The 23562-nt window shown below is 34.2% G+C and overlaps 1 protein-coding gene across 7 annotated transcripts in view; it reads right to left on the bottom strand.

Moving 5' to 3' along the window:
* The window catches only part of ACAP2 (ArfGAP with coiled-coil, ankyrin repeat and PH domains 2), a 127824-nt gene that overhangs the window by 48599 nt on the left and 55663 nt on the right, over positions 1 to 23562 (bottom strand). For all 7 annotated transcript variants that reach the window (XM_081062974.1, XM_081062976.1, XM_081062977.1 and 4 more), the window contains exons 3-7: positions 17945 to 18064; positions 17101 to 17154; positions 4942 to 5000; positions 3159 to 3342; positions 493 to 537 (exon numbers count right to left, since the gene is read on the bottom strand). In XM_081062974.1, the coding sequence (XP_080919100.1) occupies positions 493 to 537; positions 3159 to 3342; positions 4942 to 5000; positions 17101 to 17154; positions 17945 to 18064 (462 nt within the window). The remainder of the gene's footprint in view (positions 1 to 492; positions 538 to 3158; positions 3343 to 4941; positions 5001 to 17100; positions 17155 to 17944; positions 18065 to 23562) is intronic.

The raw sequence follows: 23562 nt of genomic DNA, 5'->3' as shown, positions 1-23562 counted from the left end.
GTGAACAAAGTAGAAGAGAAATTATTCTATGGTTCTCAAAATATGAAAGCATAATGCCATACTAGTAGCATTCCCTGTCCACTTCCTTGTTAACTTTAAGACAGAAAATAAGAGGAAAAAAAATCAATGTCACTCTGGGTGTAGATGCTCAGGGGGAAAAAAAAGTGATCTTCAATTTTCCTCCCATTTGTTTTCTAACTAAATGAAAAGGTTGATATATCAACAACCTAGAAAAAAAATTATCTAAATACTATTGATGTGTGCTCTCAATCTCAAATATTAATGTCTGATTTAAGGAGCTCATAAATAACTATAAGATGAAGGAGACAAAAAAATGGTTGACATATAAGTACAATGAGATAAATAAGATTAATTATGAACCCGGAATAAATATGCATACGTATTTATATACATACACAGATATCATGCCTCTTTAAACACTTAAATATGTATATTTAGTTTCATATTAAAACATTTCGATAAATATCTTACTGAATTTAGGATTTCTGATCTCCTTTTTGATTGAAGGACATTTATCTAAGGGAAAATACATTTGGTTAATCATCCATGAATTATTTAAAAAAACTAATCCATATGCAATATTGTAAAAGTTACTTATTCTAATAGCTTAACATTTTTCTAGAAAAGTAAATAAAAACGAAGTTCAAGTTTTCCATCCTTCAACCGACTTTTTGCAAAAACAGTTAAGACAAACATACCAATGAAATTCTCATTCATTTTTTTTAAATTAAAGTTTATTGGGGTGACAATGGTTAGTAAAGTTACACAGGTTTCGGGTGTACAATTCTGTAATACATCATCTATATATCACACTATGTATTCACCACCCAGAGTCAGTTTTCTTTCCATCACCATATATTTGATCCCTTTTACCTTCTTCTATCACCCTCTCCCCCCTTACCCTCTGGAAAGCACTAAGCTGTTGTCTGTGTCTGAGTTTTTGTTTCTTTATTTGTTTGCCTTATTCCTGTATTGTTTTCAGCTTTATATCCCACATATAGTGAAATCATGGTTCTCAACGTTTTCTATCTGACTTATTTCACTTAGCATAATAATCTCAAGTTCCATCCATGTTGTTGCAAATGGCACTATTTCATCTTTTCTTATGGCAGAACAGTATTCCATGCAGGCTGCGTTGTATGGATAATATTGTAATAACAAAACTATCACTTTGATAGGTATTTGAATTTCTTAGAATTCCATCTCCTTCCCACCCCTCCTACCAGTTGCTTATCAAAACCCTTCAACATACATCCGAAAGCAAATTGTCATCACTTTTACCACTACCACCAACCACAATCATATCTCTTGTAGACTGTTGCAACAGTCTATGAACTAGTCTGTTTCCACTCTTGACTCCCTACGATCCATTCAGCAACCAGAGTGATCACGTTCTAGCTGAGAACCTTCAAGGCCCATTGTGCTGTGGTTCCCGTCTACATCTCCAACCTAGTTTTCTACTTTACCGCTTTCTGTGTTCCAACCACAACCCAAGACTAATCGGACCTCAGTGCCTTCATACTAGTTGTCCTGGCTTCAGGTCATGATTTTCTGCCCAGATGATCACGAGGCTCTTATCAGGTCGCAGCTTAAATACTATGTCCTCACAAAGGTCTAAAAAAGGCCCGAACGCACTCTCTAGCACAGGGGTGTCCAAACTTTTTTCAACGTTTTTCACCAAGGGCCATATGCGGTAAAATACACAAGCAGCCGGGCCACTCACTCGAGGTGAAGTACATATTGCCTCACCTGGTTTATTTAAGTAAACTAAATATATTTTTGGCATTTGCTGCGGGCCAATAAAAAATGGATCACGGGCCGCAGTTGGCCCGCGTGCCACAGTTTGGACACCCCTGCTCTAGCACATCAATGCTATTTTCTTCATAGCAATCATTAACTACCTTATATTTTCTTATTTATTTACGTCTTCTCCCAGCTAAGGTGTAAAGCTCTGTGAGATCAGGTTCTTGCCTTATTCCCAGCTGTATTCCCCAAGTGTAAGCACTCAATAAATATTTGTTAAACAAATTAATAGATCTTAAATATTTTAATTAGACTAAACTTACTAAACTTACTATAAAATTTGCCTTATGTGGTATCTCTCCCAACTCTAGAAATTCGTAACAAAAATTTTATTTTTATGTTGTTATATATCAACTTAATAAAATGTTTATACAAGAATGATGCACTCTTTACTAATGTTGTCCAAAGATTACAGCATATCTGCCTTTTTAATATGTCATTCTCACTGAACATTCTGCCTGTTGCTTTATAATTTTAAAACACTGATCAGAAAACAAAACAGATCAAGAGAAATCCAAACATCTTTGCTTAACTAGGCACTAGTTTACTCTGCATGTCTGTTTCAAGGCCTATTCAGTTTTGAGAACTAAAATATTAATTTTCAAATGCTCTAAGTAAAAGCAGAGGCTGTAGATAATCCAATTATTCAACCTCTGAATACATATACATATACATATACATATACATATACATATTTGTATACATATGAAATAATGTATAATGTGTGCCTTCAGTCTTCATTTCTCTCGAATTCCTTTAGAGACCTCTCACATTCAAATTAGTTTCAATTATACATCGGATCATAAGACTACCATGCAACTTACCAAACACTGATCTCTAGTTATAAAAAGCAGCACCTAATGCAAATATAAGAACACCATTTCTAGAAATATTTTTCATTTGGCAATTAGTACCTCTAAGAATCTAAAGAAAAAAATCAGAAATATGGAAAAAAATCTGTATACAAAGATGTTACAACTGAAAATTGTATTTTCACTATTGCCAGTAAAACTGGCAACAAAAAAAATGTCTGATAATATTAATTAAATTGATACAGCAACTTCACAGAATAAATGTGAAAACTAAAAATGCTTTTTACAACATTTAAAAATAGGGGAAAGTATAACATTAAGTGAAAAGGAGGAGAAATCAGAACCAAAGTTATAAACATATACACAAACACATATGTATACATATATATAAACAAGTGAAATTTTTTCACAAAAGATCATGGTTTAACTTTTTTTAAAGTATTATTTATTCTTCTCAGTGTAATCACTCAAAAGTAATGACACGTTTAGTAAGCATTTTTTGAAAATATATAATAAATATACCTGAAGTACATAGTCAAGGGCTATATGTCGAAAACATTTTCTTGTTGCTGTCAGGATGTTTGTAGCTTCTTCAACTTCATGTTGTTTGTTTCTTTGTACTTGAGCATTTTTTACTAATGCATTTTCTTTCTCTTCACTGACTTTTTCAAATTGCTTCTTGGCATCTTTGAATTTTCTAAGATCTCTAAAAAATAAAAATAGTGAAATTTTCATAAAACTCTCTTGATCAAAACCTTTAGCAAAATAACTTAGAATTTAATTCTTATATTCCTCTATATATTTGATTCAATGTGCAATAATGCTCAATAGATCTTCTGACTATATATATATTGTCTTTCAATTATGTATTATTCCCAACATAGTCAGCTAACATTTCCTTACCTAAATCTGTAAATTTGAGGTGAAAATAAATTATTAAATTAACATTACAGAAACATAAAAAGCAACAGTAATATTTTTTTCTAAACACAAATTCAGGGACATGTACCATTAGTTACCCAAATGATTTTCAAACAGTAGTACACATAAAAATCACCACAGGGAATTTGTTAAAAATACAAATTCCAAGGTTCCTCTCCCAGAGATTAAAATTCATTAGTCTTTGGAATAAATCCTAGAAGTCTGAGGGTTTTTTTTAAGACGTTCCCTTGATTTTACTACTATGGATGGTCCTACAGACTACACTTTAAGAAACAACATTCATTTCTTGTTGAAGGGAACTAGTCCAAACAACATGAAAGTGTTCTTAAAATATGCACTCATAATCCTTTCTAAAAGAATCGCTGTACCCATAAAGGGTAATAGTACCCATTTCAATAGTCTGAAAATCTGAAACCCTTGATTCATTAATGATCTCGGGTAACTACGTAACACATCCCTTTGCTTCTACTTTTTCTATCAGGGAAGTAGGCAAAATAACTTGAAGACAGACAATTTTAAAATAATAAGAGTAAAGTACACCTATGAAAGACTTTAAACTCTTTGTAAGAAGCCATTAACTTTCATGTATACATTCTAAAACGACATTCTGAATATTGGTCTATTATGAAGTAATTTAAACAGAATCTGTAAGACACCACCTCCAGGACAATTCTAACCTACTAAAATGGCAGTGCATTTATGTTCATGTGATCTATTTAAAGCTTATAACATCTATAATTTATCCTGAATACGGTATCATAATCAACTTTATCTGTAATTTTATATATTCTCAGTAAGAAATTTAAGAGAAAAACTGAATTATTAATGTGGAAAAGGAAAACTTTCCAACCTGGATAGTTCGGATATTTTGTTATTTCTAGCTTTATTGTATTTCACATATAAAATGTGATGAATGTGATACAAAAGGCTCATATATAGCAAAAAGCATGTACTTACTCTCATATATTCCATTATCTTCTCTTCAAAGAAAACACCATACTGAGACAATGGAAAACTTTATGCCAACTACAATAACTGATAGTTCTTTCAACCATTTTTGGGGTTTGCTTTGATTTTGAAAGGTCCTTATTTGTATCTTTCAAAAATCTATAACAATTCTAGCTATGTATCCTAAACACATATTTCAGAGTATAAATGATTCACTGAAAGGCAGGAAGCCTGATTTCCTTACAGAGTAATTCGGGAAGAAATGCAATATATATTTCAAAAAGCAAAACAAATAAACCAAAACTCTTAATATTTTCAGTAATTCATGGTCCAAAATTTCTCTCCAAAGATACCAACTCCCAGATGTGATAATTAACTGGTTGCTTTTCTTTCCTCTTCACTGCAATTGACTTACTCTTTAACAAAGTTCTGAAGTTGGGCCTTAATTGATCTCTGAGTTCGGTCAAATAGGATCTAAAAGATAAAACGTAACATTAAACAATTAGAAAAGTAAAAAAAGAAAATAATTTTCATGGAGTTCTATAATTATCACATCTCTCCATCAATACTCCAATTTCTAATAACACCTATATTTCTTATTTAATACTACATAAGAAACAAGCATTTAAAAAGTAAACTGATTTTCAAGCCAATATCATCTGTCTAAAAAATTAAATTACTTCTATTTACAGAGGAAATCAAATCTGCTTTAATATTTAAATAGAATGTTCAAAGAGTAGAGCAATTTATTTCCTTAATTTTAATTCAGGCTTTGAAAGACAAGAATAATACAAATTCCATTCCATCTACAACAGAAATTTCTTAATCTCCTGTATCAAAGCACACCAAATGAAAACAACTCCAGAACTGTCTTATATCTTAGTTAAAGGTTACTCATTTGGAAAGGGGGTTAATGTTTTACATTCTTAGTTCAAGTAAACATTATATAGACCTTTAGGCTAAATGATTGCTAAGATCACAGACAACAATAAAATTTTGTTCCTCATAATATTTTGCCCCACTTAAAGGATGCCACAGATTTAACTCTGATAGCTGTATGTGTAGGAAATTTCATAGGGTTTGTCATAGGAATTTGAAGTACTTTCATAATTTATAGATATACCTCATTCAGAATTTGAAACAGATGTCAGATGAACAGGCGGAAAAATCAATATTCAGAACAGAAAGAAAATCCTGTGTCCTATTACTATTTAAATACAGTACCAATTTCATTCTCTCTAAAATCTTGCTATTAGCAAACGTGTTATGTTCTCACCTAAATATCAACACACACACACACACACACACACACACACACACACACACACTTGTGAGTGCACGCAAAACTGGATTGAGTTTCATAATCTGTCAATTTACTTCCAGAGAGAAAAGCATTTTTTCAGTGTTATGTTAAACCCAAAATCTTAGACCCAAAGTAAGCACAAGAAAGGAAATAATAAAAGATCAAAGTGGGGGGCTGCCAGATGGCTTAATTGGTTAGAGCACGAGCTCTCCACAAGGTTGCCATTTCAATTCCCACATGAGATGGTGGGCTGCACCTCCTGCACCTAAAGATTGAAAACGGTGACTGAACTTGGTTGGAGCTGAGCTGCGCCCTCCACAACTACATTGAAAGAACAACGACTTGGAGCTGATGGGCCCTGGAGAAACACACTGTTCCACAATATTCCCCAATAAATTTTTTTTAAAAAAAAGAAAATCTTAAAAAAAAAAAAAAAATCAAAGTGTAAGTTAACTAAATAGAAAACAAAAATATCAACAGCCTAAAATTAGTGAAGCCAAACACTAGTTATTTGAGATCTATAAAACTGATACCTACATCAAAAGCATCAGAAAAAAAGCCACAAATTTCAAATACCAAAAAGAAGAGAAGTGTCTTCACCACAGATTCCACAGATATTGAAAGGGATAACTAGGGTAGTTGAGGAACAATTTTATGCCTATAAATTCAACAGATGAGATGGGTAAATTCTTTGAAAAACAAAAATTACCAAAGGCCACTCACGAAAAAAATCAATAACCTACACAGAATTAAGGAAGTAGAATCTATAGTTTAAAACTTCTCATATTGCATAAAGTTAAAGCTACACTTACATAAAACGAGATGAAAACTTAGGTTCACAACAAAACTTGTATGTCAATGTTTACAGCAATTTCATTCCTAATTGCCAAAAAACTGGAAACAACCCAAATGTGCTTGGAGAAACAAACTATGGTACATCCACACAACTGAATATTACTCAGCAATAAAAAGGAACAACTATTCATACAGGCAAAAACACAGAATCTCAGTGCATTTTACTAAGTAAAGTAAGTCATACTCAAAAGACTACAAGCTGTATGTTTCCATTTTTATGACACTTACGAAAAGGCAAAACTATAGGGCTGAAAAACAAATCAGCAATTTCCAATGATAAGGGGTAGGAGGGAGGGCTGACTAACAATGGGGTTAACCTTTTTACAGTTAATGAAACTGCATCTTGATTGTGGGTAGAGACCCAACTATACGCATTTGTCAAAACTCATAAAGTCGTACACCACAAGGAATTCATTTTGTTATATTTAAATTTTAAGACAACTTTAAAATATGAAGAGCAACAGTGTACATATAAACCAACAGATTTTTAAAAGAATTAAAAAACAACATGACTATGAGATTGATTGAAAAGAAAGAATTAGAAACATAAGACCAACAAGAAAATATCCATTCTTCTCAGGAATACTAACATTTATAAAAATTAACCATGTAATAGGGGATAAAGCAAGAATATGGCTCATACCGAACATGTTCTCTGACCTTGGTGAAATTAAATTACACTACGAAGTATTAAAGGAGAGAACTGATACATGTAACAATATAGATCAATCTCTAAAATTGTATGCTAAGTGAATGAAGTCACACACACACACACACACACACACACACACAAATACTATAATTCCATTTATATGAAGTTATAGAACAAGCAGAACTAGTTATGGAAGAAAAGCAGAGTAGTCCTTGCCTCGGGGATATGGGCTGGGACTGTCTGAGAAGAGGTATGAAAAAACTTTCTGGGCAATGGTAATGATCTTTATCTTAAAAGAATTTTGGGTTACACAAGTGTATGCATTTATCAAAATTCATTAAATGGTACACTTAAGACATGCATTTAACTATACTCAAATCGTACCCCCAAAATTAAGAACTGAAAAATATTAAACTTACAAATTATGCATGGGAACATATTTAGGAGTGAAATATACTGTTGTCTACATGTTCTTTTGAAATGCATCAATAACAAGTAGATTGAAGCATGGACATAAGGAAGGATAAATGGATAGGTAGGTGATAAAGCAAATATATCTAACAGGTGAATATATGAATGTTTATTGTAGAATCATGTCAACATCAAATAATAAAGAATCAGAAAAAGTCACCCCCACCAAAAAAAGAAAGAAACAAATGGAAAAACCCCTCCTAAAAGAAAACTACACTAGTGAATTCCCCCAAACATTTAAGGAACAAAAAATAGTAATTCTACTCAAATTCTTCCCCCAAAATCTATTCTATCAGAAATCCATTCTATGAGAAAATTCAAAGAAGGGACAACACCAGATGAAGGCATTTTAAGAAAATAAAGCTACAAAAAATTCTTAAGAATACAGAACAATGACATATAACACCAATATGTAAAAAGGACAATACCTCATTGCCAATTGGGATTTAGCCCAGTAATGCAAGATTGATTTCACATTCATAAATCAATCAATATAGTTCACATGTTAAATGACTAAAACAGAAAAACTATATGACCATCTAGACAGATGCAAAAACATTTGACAAAATCCAACATTCATTCCTAATAAAAACTCTAAGGAATCGGGAATAGAAGGGTACTTCCTCAACCCAATGAACGGCACATATGAAAAACCTACAGCTAACATCCTATTCAGTAGTAAAAGGCTACTGTTCCCCTAGAAAGAGAAACAAGGCAAGCATGTTTACTCTCATCACTCCTATACAACACTATACTAGAAATCATAGCAATACAATCAAGCAAGAAAAATGAAGTAAAAAGCATAATATTAGAAAGGAAGAACATAAAACTGTCTTTATCCACAGGCTATACGATTGGGAATATAAATAATACTATGGAATCTATAGAAAAGTCTACGAAACTAAGTGAATTTAGCAAGGTTGCAAAAACAAAGTCAATATACAAAAATCAGTGGTATGTCTATATACCAGCAACGACCAATTAGAAATTGGGAACTTTTAAAACAATACCATTTACAATAGCATCAAAAAATAAAAAATGCTGGGCCGGCCCGGTGGCTCAGGCGGTTAGATCTTCATGCTCCTAACTCCAAAGGCTGCCGGTTCAATTCCCACATGGGCCAGTGGGCTCTCAACCACAAGGTTGCCAGTTCAATTCCTTGAGTCCCGCAAGAGATGGTGGGCTGTGCCCCCTGCAACTAAAATTGAACACGGCACCTTGAGCTGAGCTGCCACTGAGCAACCGGATGGCTCAGTTGGTCGGAGCGTGTCCTCTCAACCACAAGGTTGCCGGTTCGACTCTTGCAAGGGATGGTGGGCTGCGCCCCCTGCAACTAGAAACGGCAACTGGACCTGGAGCTGAGCTGCGCCCTCCACAACTAAGACTGAAAGGACAACAACTTGACTTGGAAAAAAGGCCTGGAAGTACACACTGTTCCCCAATAAAGTCCTGTTCCCCTTCCCCAATAAAATCTTTTTTAAAAAAAAGAAAAAGGAAATGCTTAGGGATAAATCTGACAAAAGATATACAAGACTGGTACAGTGAAAAATTAAATAAATGTAGAAATATACTGTTTACGGATTAAAAGACGAAGAAATTGATCTACAGACTTAATGCAATCCCACTCCAAATCCAAGGAAGACTTTTTCTAGAAGTTAAAAACCATTTTTCTGAAAATTATATGGAAATGCGAAGGACCTAGACTAGTCAAACAAATGTTTTAAAAAGGAACAAAGTTGGAATACCTGCATTTTATTTCAAGACTTATGAAAGCTACAGTAATCAAGGCTGTCATGGTACTGAAATAAAGATAGGAAAAATGATCAATGAAACAGAACAGACTCCAGAAATGACCTACACATATGGTCAATTTTTTTTAATAAAAGGTGCCAATAAAGAAAAGATAATTTTTTGAGCAAATGGTGCTGGAACAAACAATTGAAGAGTTATAAGCCAAAAAATATAAATCTTGACCCTTACCATACAACATATAGAAAAATTAACTTGGAATGGATCACGGGTCTAAACTAAACATAGAATGAAATCTTAGTGAACTTGGGTTTGGCAAATATTTCTTAATAGAACACAAAAAGAAAGCTATAAAGAAAAAAATCAATAAATTTACTTCATCAAAATTAGAAACTATTGCTCTTCAAAAGATATTGCTACAAAAATGAAAAAGATAAGCCAAAGCCTGGGAGAAAACAGCTACAAAATGTTTATCTGACGAAAGATGTATTGAATATATAAAAGACCCTTACAACTAAATAATGAGACAAACAACCCTATTTGTTTTTTAATGGACAAAAGACCTGACATTTCACCAGAGCAGATACATAGACAGCAAATTAAACACATGAAAAAGTATCATTAGCATTAAGAAATGCAAATTTAAACCATAATAATTTAAAAAGATACATGGATGGCAAACAAACACATGAAAAGATGCTCAGCATCATTAGTTATTAAGGAAATGCAAATTTAAAACATAATATATTTAAAAAGAGTGGCCATAACAAGTATTGGCAATCATGTGAAACAATTAGAACTCTCATACACTGCTGATGTAAAATGATACAATCAACTTTGGAAAACAATTTGCAAATTTTGGGAGGTTTTCTTTAATTTCTCTAAAGAAATTAATTTTTTTAGAAACTTAACACATAAAAGAATATTAACATTATTATAAGCGTTAATAAATAAAGCAAAAAAGAAATTATTTCTTATTTCCTTAATTTCTTAATGTTTTGTAGTCTTCACTATAAGTAGTTTTGTAAAAAGTTAAACATAGGGCCGGCCCGGTGGCTCAGGCGATTAGAGGTCCATGCTCCTAACTCCAAAGGCTGCTGGTTGGATTCCCACAGGGGCCAGTAGGCTCTCAACCACAAGGTTGCCAGTTCAATTCCTTGAGTCCCGCAAGGGATGGTGGGCAGCGCCCGCTGTAAGTTTGAACACAGCACCTTGAGCTGAGCTGCCACTGAACTCCAGAAAGGCTCAGTTGGTTGGAGCGGGTCCTCTCAACCACAAGGTTGCCAGTTTGACTCCCGCAGGGGATGGTGGGCTGCGCCCCCTGCAACTAGCAATGGCAACGGGAGCTGAGCTGCGCCCTCCACAACTAAGACGGAAAGGACAATAATTTGACTTGGAAAAAAGTCCTGGAAGTACACAGTGTTCACCAATAAAGTCCTGTTCCCCTTCCCCCCCCAAAAAAAATCTTAAAAAAAAATAAAGTTAAACATAATCCTAAAAAAAGGCTGCCTTACGAACTAGCCACTCTACTCCTAGCTATGTACACACACAAAAATTAAAGCATATCTGTGTACTGATGTTTGTTTACCTGTATTTTTACAAGCAGCTTTATTTGTATTAGCCAAAGCCTGGTAACCACTAAAACATTCATTGTGGTGGCTTTAAAATATATCCACAAATTCTTTTGAAACTCCTCCCTTCTTTAAAAGTGGAGCCTGAGTCTTCTCCCCTTGTCAAGGGGCTGGTCATAGTGAATTACTTCTGAGAAACAGTAGTATGGAGGAAGTGACAATGTGTGACTTCTGAGTCTTGGTACTGAAAAGCACTGCAGCTTTCTTCTCCTTACCCTCACTCTTTTTGGGAGTAACCAGATTCCGTGAAGTAAGGATATTTAAGCAGCCCTACAAAGAGGCTCCTTGGTGAAGAACTGAGGCCTGGGGCCGTAAGTCACGTGCAGGAGCTCTATACTGGAATTGGATCCTCTAATCCCAATGAAGCCTTCAAATGACTAGCCCCAGCCAACATCTTAATAGTAACCTTATGAAAGACTCTGAGCCTCTCTAAAAATTTCTGACCCAGAAACCATTAGATAATAAGTATTTGTGTTTCAAGCCACTATGGTTTGGGGTAATCTGTTAATAGCAACAGATAATATATCCATCCATCAACAGGTGAATGGATAAACAAATTGTGATACATCCATACAATGAAATACTATTAAGCAATAAAAAACTACTGTGTTATTGATACACACAATAACATAACCAAGTCTCAAAATAACTACACTGAAAGAAATTAGACACAAAAAAAAGATTCTGTTCACATATAAGTCTAGAAAATGCAAAGTAACCAACAATGATAGAAAGCAATGACAACAGAATGATATAACTTTTACCCTGGCGTTATACCATTTGAATCATCCAAAACGACTTTTAGTCAAATGTGTTCATCATCACTTCTTTGTTTTGTACCCTTTGTCAAATATTTAATCTTTCTTTTGCTCTTATTTTTCACAATTTTCACTCCTATTAATTTTTTTCACATTTTTCCTATTAACAAGTTATGTAATAATTTTTTCATTTTCACATTTTTCCTCCTTAACATTATCATTTATTATGATGTATTCCTATTAGAATGTAATCGATTTGGGGGTTTTGGGGAAGGGAGATTTGGCTGTTACTTCTTGGTACTTATTTATTATTGGCTTGATGTTACTTAGCCAAAGTCTAACCCTTGATTAAATTTCATGATGTTTTATTTTTAATTATTAAAAACAATTTATTTCTGAGATGAAATTAAATATACATAATGAAATAATATTAAATGGGATCTCAGGCCTTTGTAGATTTCAAAAATATATATATATTTTGAAAATTTGATTTTCTGATCATACATGAAAGTAACATTTGAAAATTTTTATTTACTAAATGCTTAATTTTATAATCTTTCAATATATTTTATTTTAAGATATTTTAGGAATACAGAATATTAAATAGACACACATAATCAATTTCTCAACCTTAAGACATGCTATTTCCCTTCATATTTAAAAAAACTTGCTTTTTACTGATTGCTGTTTTCCTACTATAATAGATAATGTTTTCATTAAATAATGATGGAAAGTCATCACATTCAGAAGACAAACATAACAGTCCAAAATTCTCTTCTTCAACCTAAATATCTTTATATATCAGAGTTATTAAATAAAGCAATGGTAAAAGTAAATCATACAGGGCTTCAATACAAGAAAACGGTTTCATTCAGAAAAAGATTTGTACTCTAAACTTCTGTAAACAGCAAATAAAAAATAAAGTTCTTTTATGAGATTAGTTACAGTAACATATTAAGATGCTAGTTACAAGGTTATCTATCTAATTAAGAGTTAGAGCCAGAATGCCTCATACAATTGCAAAATTGCACAATATACCAGCCTGCAAGGAAAATCCCAGAACTTTGTCACTTTCAAAGAAGCAGAGGAAATATAAAACGTGCTACATTCAAATAAAAGAACTAACATGCATCTGATGTCATGCCAAATAGAGTAATAATCACTAACCCAGCAGACAACTGTATCAAAGTTTTCATTGAGTGATGATTCTACACGTTAATAACTGCTCAAGTTAACAGCAATGGTTAAAATTTCTGAATAGAAGATTATCTTAGGAGAGCATTGACTGTTTTGCAAAGTACCAAAACAAACTCCCAAGGATATTATGAAAATATACTAAAAAGATATTTTGAAAATACTGTAATTTTGCATAATGAGAGTGCAGCCACAATGACAGCAAGATGTAAATTTTCCTTAAGAATCCATTTGGAAACTTTGAAGATGTAGTGATGCATTATTTCACAAAGTATCTCTCATGCAAGTCTGTAGTTATGAATTCCATTTAAATGTTATCAAAATGATACAATGAATCTAAACAAAATACTCAAAACATTTAGCTTCATCTATTTTCAGTTTTTTATAAAGAAATGCTATGAAAATATCACTCTGCTGTTTCATACAAAAGTGTACTGGCTGTCCAAAGGAAATATTTGGCCTGAGTTTATGAGTTAAAACTAGAATTTCAAAAGTTTAGGAGGAACAGGGGCTGGCCCGGTGGCTCAGGTGGTTGGAGCTCCATGCTCCTAACTCCGAAGGTTGCCGGTTCAATTCCCACACAGGCCAGTGGGCTCTCAGCCACAAGGTTGCCAGTTCAACTCCTCGAGTCCCGCAAGGGATGGTGGGCTCCGCCTCCTGCGACTAAGATTGAACAAGGCACCTTGAGCTGAGCTGCCTCCCAGATGGTTGGAGCGTGTCCTCTCAGCCTGTAGGTTGCCAGTTCAACTCCCGCAAGGGATGGTGGGCTGTGCCCCCTGCAACTAGCAACGGCAACTGGACCTGGAGCTGAGCTGCGCCCTCCACAACTAAGACTGAAAGGACAACAACTTGACTTGGAAAAAAAGTCCTGGAAGTACACAGTGTTCCCCAATAAAGTCCTGTTCCCCTTCCCCAATAAAAAAAAAAAAAAAAAAGTTTAGGAGGAACAATTTTCAACATGAAAATTCGTTCAATGCCAGTTATTGATTTTAAAAGATGGCTTATTTAATTGGTGTTCTGCAATCTGATGGACTTATTTCCAGCAATCCTTGATATTTATGACAATTAACATACACTGAGAAACTTTATGGATTCAAAGTGTTGGGAAATCAGAGGCTGAGAAGGAGTCACTGGGGAGTCAGTGCTGTAATCTGAACCCACAAAGAGAATTACTAAAAGTGGGTAGAAGTGGGGTAGTGTGGGGTGTGTAATAGGCAGATCAAACACTGTGTATACCTGTGAAAGAGCTTCAATATTATTTTATTCAAAATCCATTCAAGTCATCACAGATAATTTAAGCATTACATGTGTCAATGAAAGAAAAGGAAAAGTAGTTCCATTTAACGAATGACTGCTTCTTTACAGTACAATTATTTAAATTCTAATTACATGGGATAAAGGAGCTTCTGTCAATCAGGAGGAATGGGCAATAAATACCCATCTGCCTTTCACTAATATGCCTACTTATACAGACAACATTGTCATCAATGACAATGACCAAGAATTTGAAAAGATCACCAATTTTAAAGGAATTGATCAGGAATTGCTTGAAACCATGTCCTGTATAACACCTATTTTTTTAAGTTAGCTCGTTTCTCATAAAAATATTTTTTAAATAATTTGGAAGTGTTATACACATTCAGTATGACTATCTTCCCTAATACTATGTTTTATTTTAACATAACTCCATAAAAAGAAATTATTTATCAAATATAAATTTAATTATTTTAATATAATTCCATAAAGAAGAAGTTTAAATATGTTTCACCAACACTCAGCTAAGACACCCTCATGTCCCCCTCCAGTGTCCTACACAAATACAACCATCAGTTTCTATCAGTGCCATGAGATGAGAACAGCTGGGAAGCACTGATCTATCGTATTCTCATTACCTAAAACCATTTGTTGAGTGAATGAGTGAATGCTGTAATACAGAAAATCAAACTTACAAAAAACGAAACAGAAAGGGTCACACATTTTCACAAATTTATGCAGCAATTCAACTTTAAAGCTTCATTCAGCAAAGATAACAATCAAATAAATGTTCCAAGTTCCTTATACCATCAGTAAATTAGAATTCAAAAGAGTCACCAGTAAGATTACACTAATTATGTTCCAGGAAGACAAGCCAGTGTTCAAGCCAACTATAGTACTTAGTAGAATGTAGCATACATGACCTGCTCTGAAAAACTCATGAGTTGGCATAAAGAGTTAGAGTAATCCTAGGAATTTCTCATCCTGTAAAGAATAAGGAACAGTATTATCTATTTTTCCAGAGGAAATAAACCACAAAAGAATCCAAATAATGTACTTTTTAAATGACTGGAGAATCTAATCCCCATCTATGTTCAATTTTACTTGGCTAAGAATACCAGGCCCAGAATACCAGCATGGACTGAGAAACAAGGGCTTGAACTGGAGTGGGGGGAGGGGGAAGGCAGAAGAAAGAGGGAAGGAAAAAAATTGGTGTAAAATATTAGAGATAAAATTCTTAGAAGTAAACAAAGGGATAAATCTTCATGAACTGGGATTTAGCAATGGATTCTTGGATACATCTCCAAAAGCAGGAGCAATAGAAGAACAATATATAAATTGGGTTTCATCAAAACTAAAACTTTTGTGCATCAAAGGACATTACTGCATATGAAGTATACAGGGAAAAGAAAAGAAAGTGAAAAGACAACCTAAAGAAGGGGAGAAAATATTCACATTATCATAATATATAAATATTACATATGATAAGGGTTTAATGTCCAGAATATATAAAGAATTCAATTAAAAAAAATTTTAATGGGGAAAAGACTTCAATGGACAACAGTAGTAACAATTATGGAAGAAAATACACAAATGGCTGGTGTATTTGAAAAGATACACACATGAAAAGATGCTCAACTGCATTAGTTATTAGGAAAATGCAAATCAAAGTCAGAGATAACACTTCACACCTACTAGAACAACTATAATAAAGAAAATAGGAAGTAACAAGTATTGACAAGAATGTGGAAAATTGGAACACTCATTTGCTGGTGGGAATGCAAAAGGTGCAGCCTCTATGGAAAACAGTTTGCTGGTTCCTCAAAAAGGTAAACAGAATTACCATATGACTCAGCAATTCTATACCTAGACAGATGCCCAAAAGAACTGAGGGCGGGAACTGAAGCAGATACTTGTAATGCTAATTTTGGAACAGCTAAAATTTGAACTACAATTAAAATAAACATTATCAGATAACTTCATCCTTAATATGTTCACCAAAAAAATTTTAAAATCAAATTAAGAAAGAACCAAAAATTAGCAGATTTTATAAAGACTACAAACATTGACATTCTTGTACAGAGCTGCTAATAAATTTTGAAGCACTGAGTAATTATATGACAGCCATATGTTAAGCTTTTTAAAAAATTTTAAGAAGTATATAGCTTATAAAGCTACTAACTTTTATAAAATTTATAAATGAATTTCCTGACATTCTAAAAGTAATCTATATCCCTCATTCTTGAACAAAAAATGCCCTCAAATCTTAAGCCACGAATAAATATGTTAAAGAATACAGCAGTCTTTAATACTGGCAATTGGTTAGACAAAGGGAATATATTTATATCTTAAAAGAAATGGCTAAATTTAGAATGGTGACTTTTAGTTCTTTATTTAAAATTTTGCAAAGGTACAACATAAAGGAAAAAAACAACTTTTATGGATGTGTACCTCATTGCTATAAGTTCACTATTTTAGAATGGGAAATAAAATGTATACACTTCTCTCTCTCTCTCTCTCACACACACACACACACACACACACACACACACACACACACACACTTTTTAGATCCACCCAACTAAAAAGTTGTTGACAAATCAAAGTCACTGAATTCCAACTTACGTAGTTTTTAAAATACTGCTACTAAAGAAAAGTACTAAAATAATTAACATGCTCATAGTAACACCTACTTACTGACACTTACTGTTTGAAAATTTATCATTTCTTGAAGGCTGTCAGAAAACTTGGTCAAACTTGTCTATGAGAAAGAAATCAAAAGAAAACCAAGTCATTTAACAGCCACTAACTAATATAGTTAAAAAAATGTTACTTCAGCATTTCTGACAGAAAGATCAACTTACATTGTAAACAATAACATTTCCAGGGACAATGTCACTCATACCTCATGGGCATGCTCTACAGAGGTCAAGTCTACATGTAGCAACATAAAACCCTAGAACAGTCAAAGAATTAGTACTGCCCTATCAATAGTACTATGATAGCAAATAAGAATGGCATACATAAACCTAAAAGTAAAATTGAGTGTATCAAGACTGTGCCCATTTAGGCATCTACAGATCAAATAATCATCAAACTATACCCATTTCTTCATTGTTCTTATTCCTCATGAAATAAATACCATAATACCACACAGTATAGCAAGGGGGCTAGGCTAACACAGCATCGCTAGCTGACCATTACGTTCCTATGCAGCACCCGAGTGTACAGTTAGATACTATTCTTAGGTGAACGCTCTCTGCTTGCCTCTATAAGCAGATACTAGTAAGTATCCTCCTGCTCTCCCTGCTCAAGCCCTCTCGTAGATGCTTCAGCTCACCTAGTAGCAAGTAAACTTCTATTCACAATGCAAATCAACCTTCAACTTCTAACTAATCAAGAAAAGAGAATTATACAAGATAGTACCAACAGGTGACAGCTTTTCTACTTCTAATTTGAAGGACCACTGTAACTCTCAGTAAGGCAAATGGATGTGTCATTGACTAATGTCTTACCGCATTTATCACGTTAACTCATTTTAGAATACTAACCTCAACTACAGCATCGTTACTAGAATACTGTGCCAGGTCTCGAATCCCATTCATGAACTGTTTATTTGCAACACAAAAGGCTTTTCCAGAATCAATCATCGCAATACAAAGCTTCACAAGCTGAAAAAGAAAAACATTACATCAGGTTGGAAATAATTTTACAAGTTATTTAGTTGAACAAGTAAATTCATAGGATAGTTGTACCAAAACAGTTGACCTTCCAGAATCCAGAAGTTGTCTGGTAACAACAAAAAATCCCGGGTTATCACTTTGTGAGGGATATAAATGACAAATGTCTAATTATTACATTGTTTTGTACACCTGAAACTAATTTAAAAAAATCATTTTATCAAGTCAAATTCTATCCCATACATTAACTCCATAAAAATTTATCAAAGCACCTCCTCAAAGGAAGAAAAGGGAACTTCAGCAGAGCAAGCAGTATGATAAAAGATATTCAAATTTTAAAAAAATAATGGCATGTTGAAGGAAAGGGGAGTAAAGTGGTACGCTAGGTTAGTAACGCTGGTCATTTCAATGTCAGCCTGTCAAAGCAAAATGTCTAAACTGATTAATCAACCATACTTCTCCAATGCCTACTGTTCTGGGTATTGTGCTTTCTTAGGACTCAATTGCTCTCTTTCTCTCTAGCTCTCTTTCTCTTTCATTCCTTTCCTCCCTCCTTCCCTCTATTTCTCTCTCTGCTTTTCATTCCTTCTTTCTTTTCTTTCTCCCATTCATACACAGAATATTTTCTTTAAACAAATAAAATCTTGGGTGAATGATAAATATAAAAAAAGATAAAAGTGGAGCTGTAGATGAAGGAGGGAAGAGTACTGAGGGGGTGGAAGGGAAGGAACACCACGAAGAGGACACAGAGCCCAGAAACAGTTTAGAAAATACCTAAAGCAGGGGTGTCCAAACTTTTTTCAACGGTTTTCACCAAGGGCCATATGCAGTAAAATACACAAACAGCCGGGCCACTCACTCGAAGTGAAGTACGTACTGCCTCACTTGGTTTATTTAAATAAACTAAATATATTTTTGGAATTTGCTGTGGGCCAATTAACAATGGATCGCGGGCTGCAGCGTGGACACCCCTGACCTAAAGGATCTCAGGAATATAATTTAAAACTGCTACCCTAGGGCCTTGAAAAAAAGGAATTGAAAATATAATCTCTGCTCTCAGGAGCTCTAATCCTAACCAGTAGACAAGAAGGTAAGTTCTACACAGAACAAACACACGCTACGCATGACCAAACCATACATGAGGGAATCAAAGGAAGAACATCTCGCTAGGACCACTGTGGGGCTCAGGAAGGATCCTGGGAAGGGAGCACGTGAGGAAAGCCCTAGAGACCAACAGGAATTAGCCAATCTAATGCGCGTAACGGGAAGATACTATTTACTCTATAAAGAGCATTTGCTAAGGCCCAGGAGTTTAGAGGGCAGGACAAACCTAAGGCACTAAGTACCTTAGTGCAGTGGGAAAATATGTGCAAGGGCCAGATCAGGAAAAGCCTTGTGATGCTAAGGTGTTCACAATTTATATAAAAGGAACCGGAAAACAAAGACATTAATTGGGTGAGTTGACCAGAGTTCCATTTTAGAATGATGACCTAAAAAGAAAAAAACTAAAGCCTGGGAAACAGAAAGAACAAAGATGAGGAGATTAGACCAAAAACCATGAGAGCCTGAATTAAAGCAGTATGCAGGAGAGAAGAGGAGAAACAAATGCAAGAATTACAGTCAAGTTTCTTCTCCAGTTCTGCAGACTATATCCTACAAAGGGGAAAAGTAGGGACTGACATCCAGCCTGCGCTCTGCTTGCGGAGGCCTACATCTGCTACAAAACACAATTTCACAATTTCGCAAACACTACCCAGCAAAGACTGTTTTAACAGTGTTGGGCCTGTGAGGTGGACCTGAGCTAGATGGGTCTGTGAAATCAGCCAAATGGAAAGTCTATCACACAACAGTGAAAATAGATGTTTGAAGCTCAAAAAACAGGAGTGTGCTACAGATACAGATACAGGAGCCACCAGCAAACAGTATCAGTGCTACAGCTCTGTAGCCTCATCAGAAAGCACAGGGCAGACAGAGCATGTAGAGTGAGGACCCTACAAAAGGAGACTAAAAAAGAAGAAGGGAATGTAGGAGGAAAAGCAAGAGAATAATTTCACCAGAGTCAATAAAGAACAAAATATCAAAAGATGGATGATGAATAAGTTGAAAATCCACAAAGGTCAAGTTTTAAAAGAGTTTCGTGATAAAGAGTCACTGGCATCCCTGGCAAGAATAATTTTAAAAGAAAATGACTGGCAGGATGGGTAGCCAGATTACAGCCAGTTCTGAAATGTAGATGAAGAAGACATAACGATAGGTCAATGCTTCTCAATATATATTCTACAGAATATCCTGCAGGAACATTTTGTACCAAAATAAAGATTCTGTGATCAAATAAGTCTTGGAAACTCAATTAAAAAAGTTAAAAAGATTTCTTAATTACTAAACTTTTAAGAATTTTTGATATATTAATGTGTATTGTGAATCCTAGAGAGAGTTATATAATATGCAGCATTTCTCAAAGACACTTGACATAGCATTTTCTTTATAGGGAGCATTCTCATAGGACCAACGTTCCACAAAACCTAGTGTGAAAAATGCTAGCAGAGAATAATCTTTTAGAGTTTGCTAATTACAAAATAGTAAGTCTCAAAAACCAGAAAAAAAAATAGTTCTAAAATACATATGGAATAACCAACATGCAAGAAGAAAAAAACTGAAAAACAGTAATGGGGTGGGGACATTAGCCCTGTATGATATTAAAATAACAGATGCAGTAATTAAAAGTCTGATAATGGATGTGACTAGACAAATTGAGCAGTGAAATAGAATACAGAGTCAAGAAACAGATACAAACATTATGCAGTACTTGACTGAAGTAACATTCCAGCCAGTGGAGGGAAAAATTATCCAATAAATAACATAGGGACATTGGACAGCCATCTAAGGGGGGAAAGGAAAGAAACTAAGATGGATTCCAAACCCCCAAATTAATTTCAGATACAATAAAGATTTAAACATAGAACATTAAATCAGAAAACTAAGAGAAAACAGGAGGTAGTATTTTTTATAATCTCAAAGTAGGAAAAGCCTTTCTAAGATGTAAAACTCAAGGGGCAAAGAAGAAATTGATCAATTCAACTACATGAGAACAAAACATTTCTACAAGGGAAAGAAAACAATAAACTTCGTCAAAAGACAAATGACAATATGGGAAAGCAATATTAGCAGCAAATCACAAGGGACTAATTTCCCTACCATAAGAAAGGGTCTACGAGTCATTTTGAAAATCCAACCAGGCACTAAAAAATGCTTGACAGACATATACAGATAATTTCCAGAAAAGCAAATTCAAATTTATCTTATGACCAAGAAAAGCAATTCAAACTCACTCATAATAAAAGAAATGCAAATTACTATTTTTTTACAGAACAGCAAAGATAAAAAACATGCTGTTTTAAAGACAGTAGGTATGGGGAAATAGGCACTCTCTCTCACACGTTGTTGGTGGGAGTATAAGTACAATTTCCATGGAAGGCAATCTAGCGGGGCTACCAAAATTTTAAACACATACACCCGCCAAGCTAGTATTTCACTTTTAAAGCCAGTTAGCTCAATTGGTTAGCGCACAGTGCTATTAACAAAGTTGCCGGTTCGATCCCCAAATGGGTCACTGTGAGCTGCACCCTCCACAACTAGATTGAAACAACTACTTGACTTGGAACTGATGGGTCCTGGAAAAACACACTTAAAAATAAATAAAGTTTTAAAAAATGATAGAAAAATAAAAATGCCATCATCCCAAAAAATGTATCATATATTTGCACACAAACCATATGACACACATGTAAGTTCAATCATTGAAGCCACAATAAAACACTGGTAGTAATCTAAGTGTCCATCAGTAGGCAACTGGATAAATTATGATATATCCATACGATGAAATATAATTCAGCCACTAAAAAGAATGAGGCAGCTCACTAATAAGAAGGAACATCCAAGATAGATAGATAGATAGATAGATAGATAGATAGATAGATAGATTTTTAAAGCAAATTGTAGGACAGTGTTGATATTTTTGTTGAAGTAGGGAAAGAATACAAGTATATATTTTATATATGATTAGAAAATTTCTGAAAGGACACACAAGAAACTAGTTCAATATTCTCCTTTAGGAAAGAGATTAGAAGATGACTAATTTTTCACTGGTATATATTTTTGTACCTTTGAATTTTGTACCACATAGGTGGTAGTAAATAATTTAAAAATAATTAAATAATTAAACTGAGTTTCCATTAAAAAAAACAAAAACAGGAAAAGACAGGTTGGTAGTATAACATTATGGTTAAAAACACAGGGTTTTAACACAGGGTTAAAAACACAGGGAGAGCCCAGAAATAACCCTACGCTCATATGGTCAATTAAACTACAGCAAACAAGGCAGTGATATACAATGCAGAAACAACAATCTCTTCCAATAAATGATGTTGGGAAACCTGGACAGATACATACGAAAAAATGAAAGTAGACCACTTTATTACACCATATACAAAATTAACTCAAAATTGATTAAAGACTTAAATGTAAGACCTGCAACCATAAACCTCCTAGAAGAAAACATAGGCCATAAACTCTTTGGTATCAGTCCTAGCAATATGTTTTCAGATATGTCTCCTCAGGCAAAGGCAACAAAAGCAAAAATAAACAAATGGAATACATTGAATTACAAAGTTTTTGCACAGTGAAGGAAACCATGGACAAGACAAAAATACAACCTCCTGAATGAGAGAAGATACTCACCAATGAGACATCTGATAAGGGGCTAATATCCAAAATATACAAAGAACCCATACAACTCAACATCAAAAAAATGCAATTAAAATATGGGCAGAGGACCTGAATAAACATTTCTCCAAAGAATACATACAGATCAGCAACAAATGAAAATATACTCAACATCACTAATCATCAGAGAAATGAAAATCAAAACCACATATCACCTCAGACCTGTCACAATGGCTACTATCAAAAAGACAATCACGAGGCTGTGGAGAAAAAGGAACCCTTGTGCACCACTGGTGGGATTGTCAATTAGTGCAGCCATTATGGAAAAACAGTAAGGAGATTCCTCAAAAAATTAAAAGTAGAACTACCAAATGACCCAGAAATTCCACTTTTGGGTATATATCCAAAGAAAACAAAAACAATGATTCGAACGAGATACACGCACCCCTATGTTCACTGCATCATTTATGACAGCCAAGATATGAAAGAGACCTAGGTGTCCTTCAACAGATGAATGGATACAAAAGAAGTTGTACATATACACAATGGAATCTTATTCAGCCATGTTGCAACAATACGGATGGACCCAGAAAATATTATATTAAGTAAGGTAGAAAAAGAAAGACAAATACCATATGATTTCACTTATACATGGAATCTAAAAAACAAAACGAATGAACAAACAAAACAGAAACAAACTCGTAGATACAGAGAACGAACTGATGGTTGCCAGAGGGGAGTGGGATGGAGAGTTGGGTACAGAGGAA

The sequence above is a fragment of the Rhinolophus hipposideros genome, assembly GCF_964194185.1.
Source record: "Rhinolophus hipposideros genome assembly, chromosome: 2".
Lineage (NCBI taxonomy): Eukaryota > Metazoa > Chordata > Mammalia > Chiroptera > Rhinolophidae > Rhinolophus > Rhinolophus hipposideros.
This window is presented reverse-complemented; position numbering and strand designations above follow the sequence as displayed.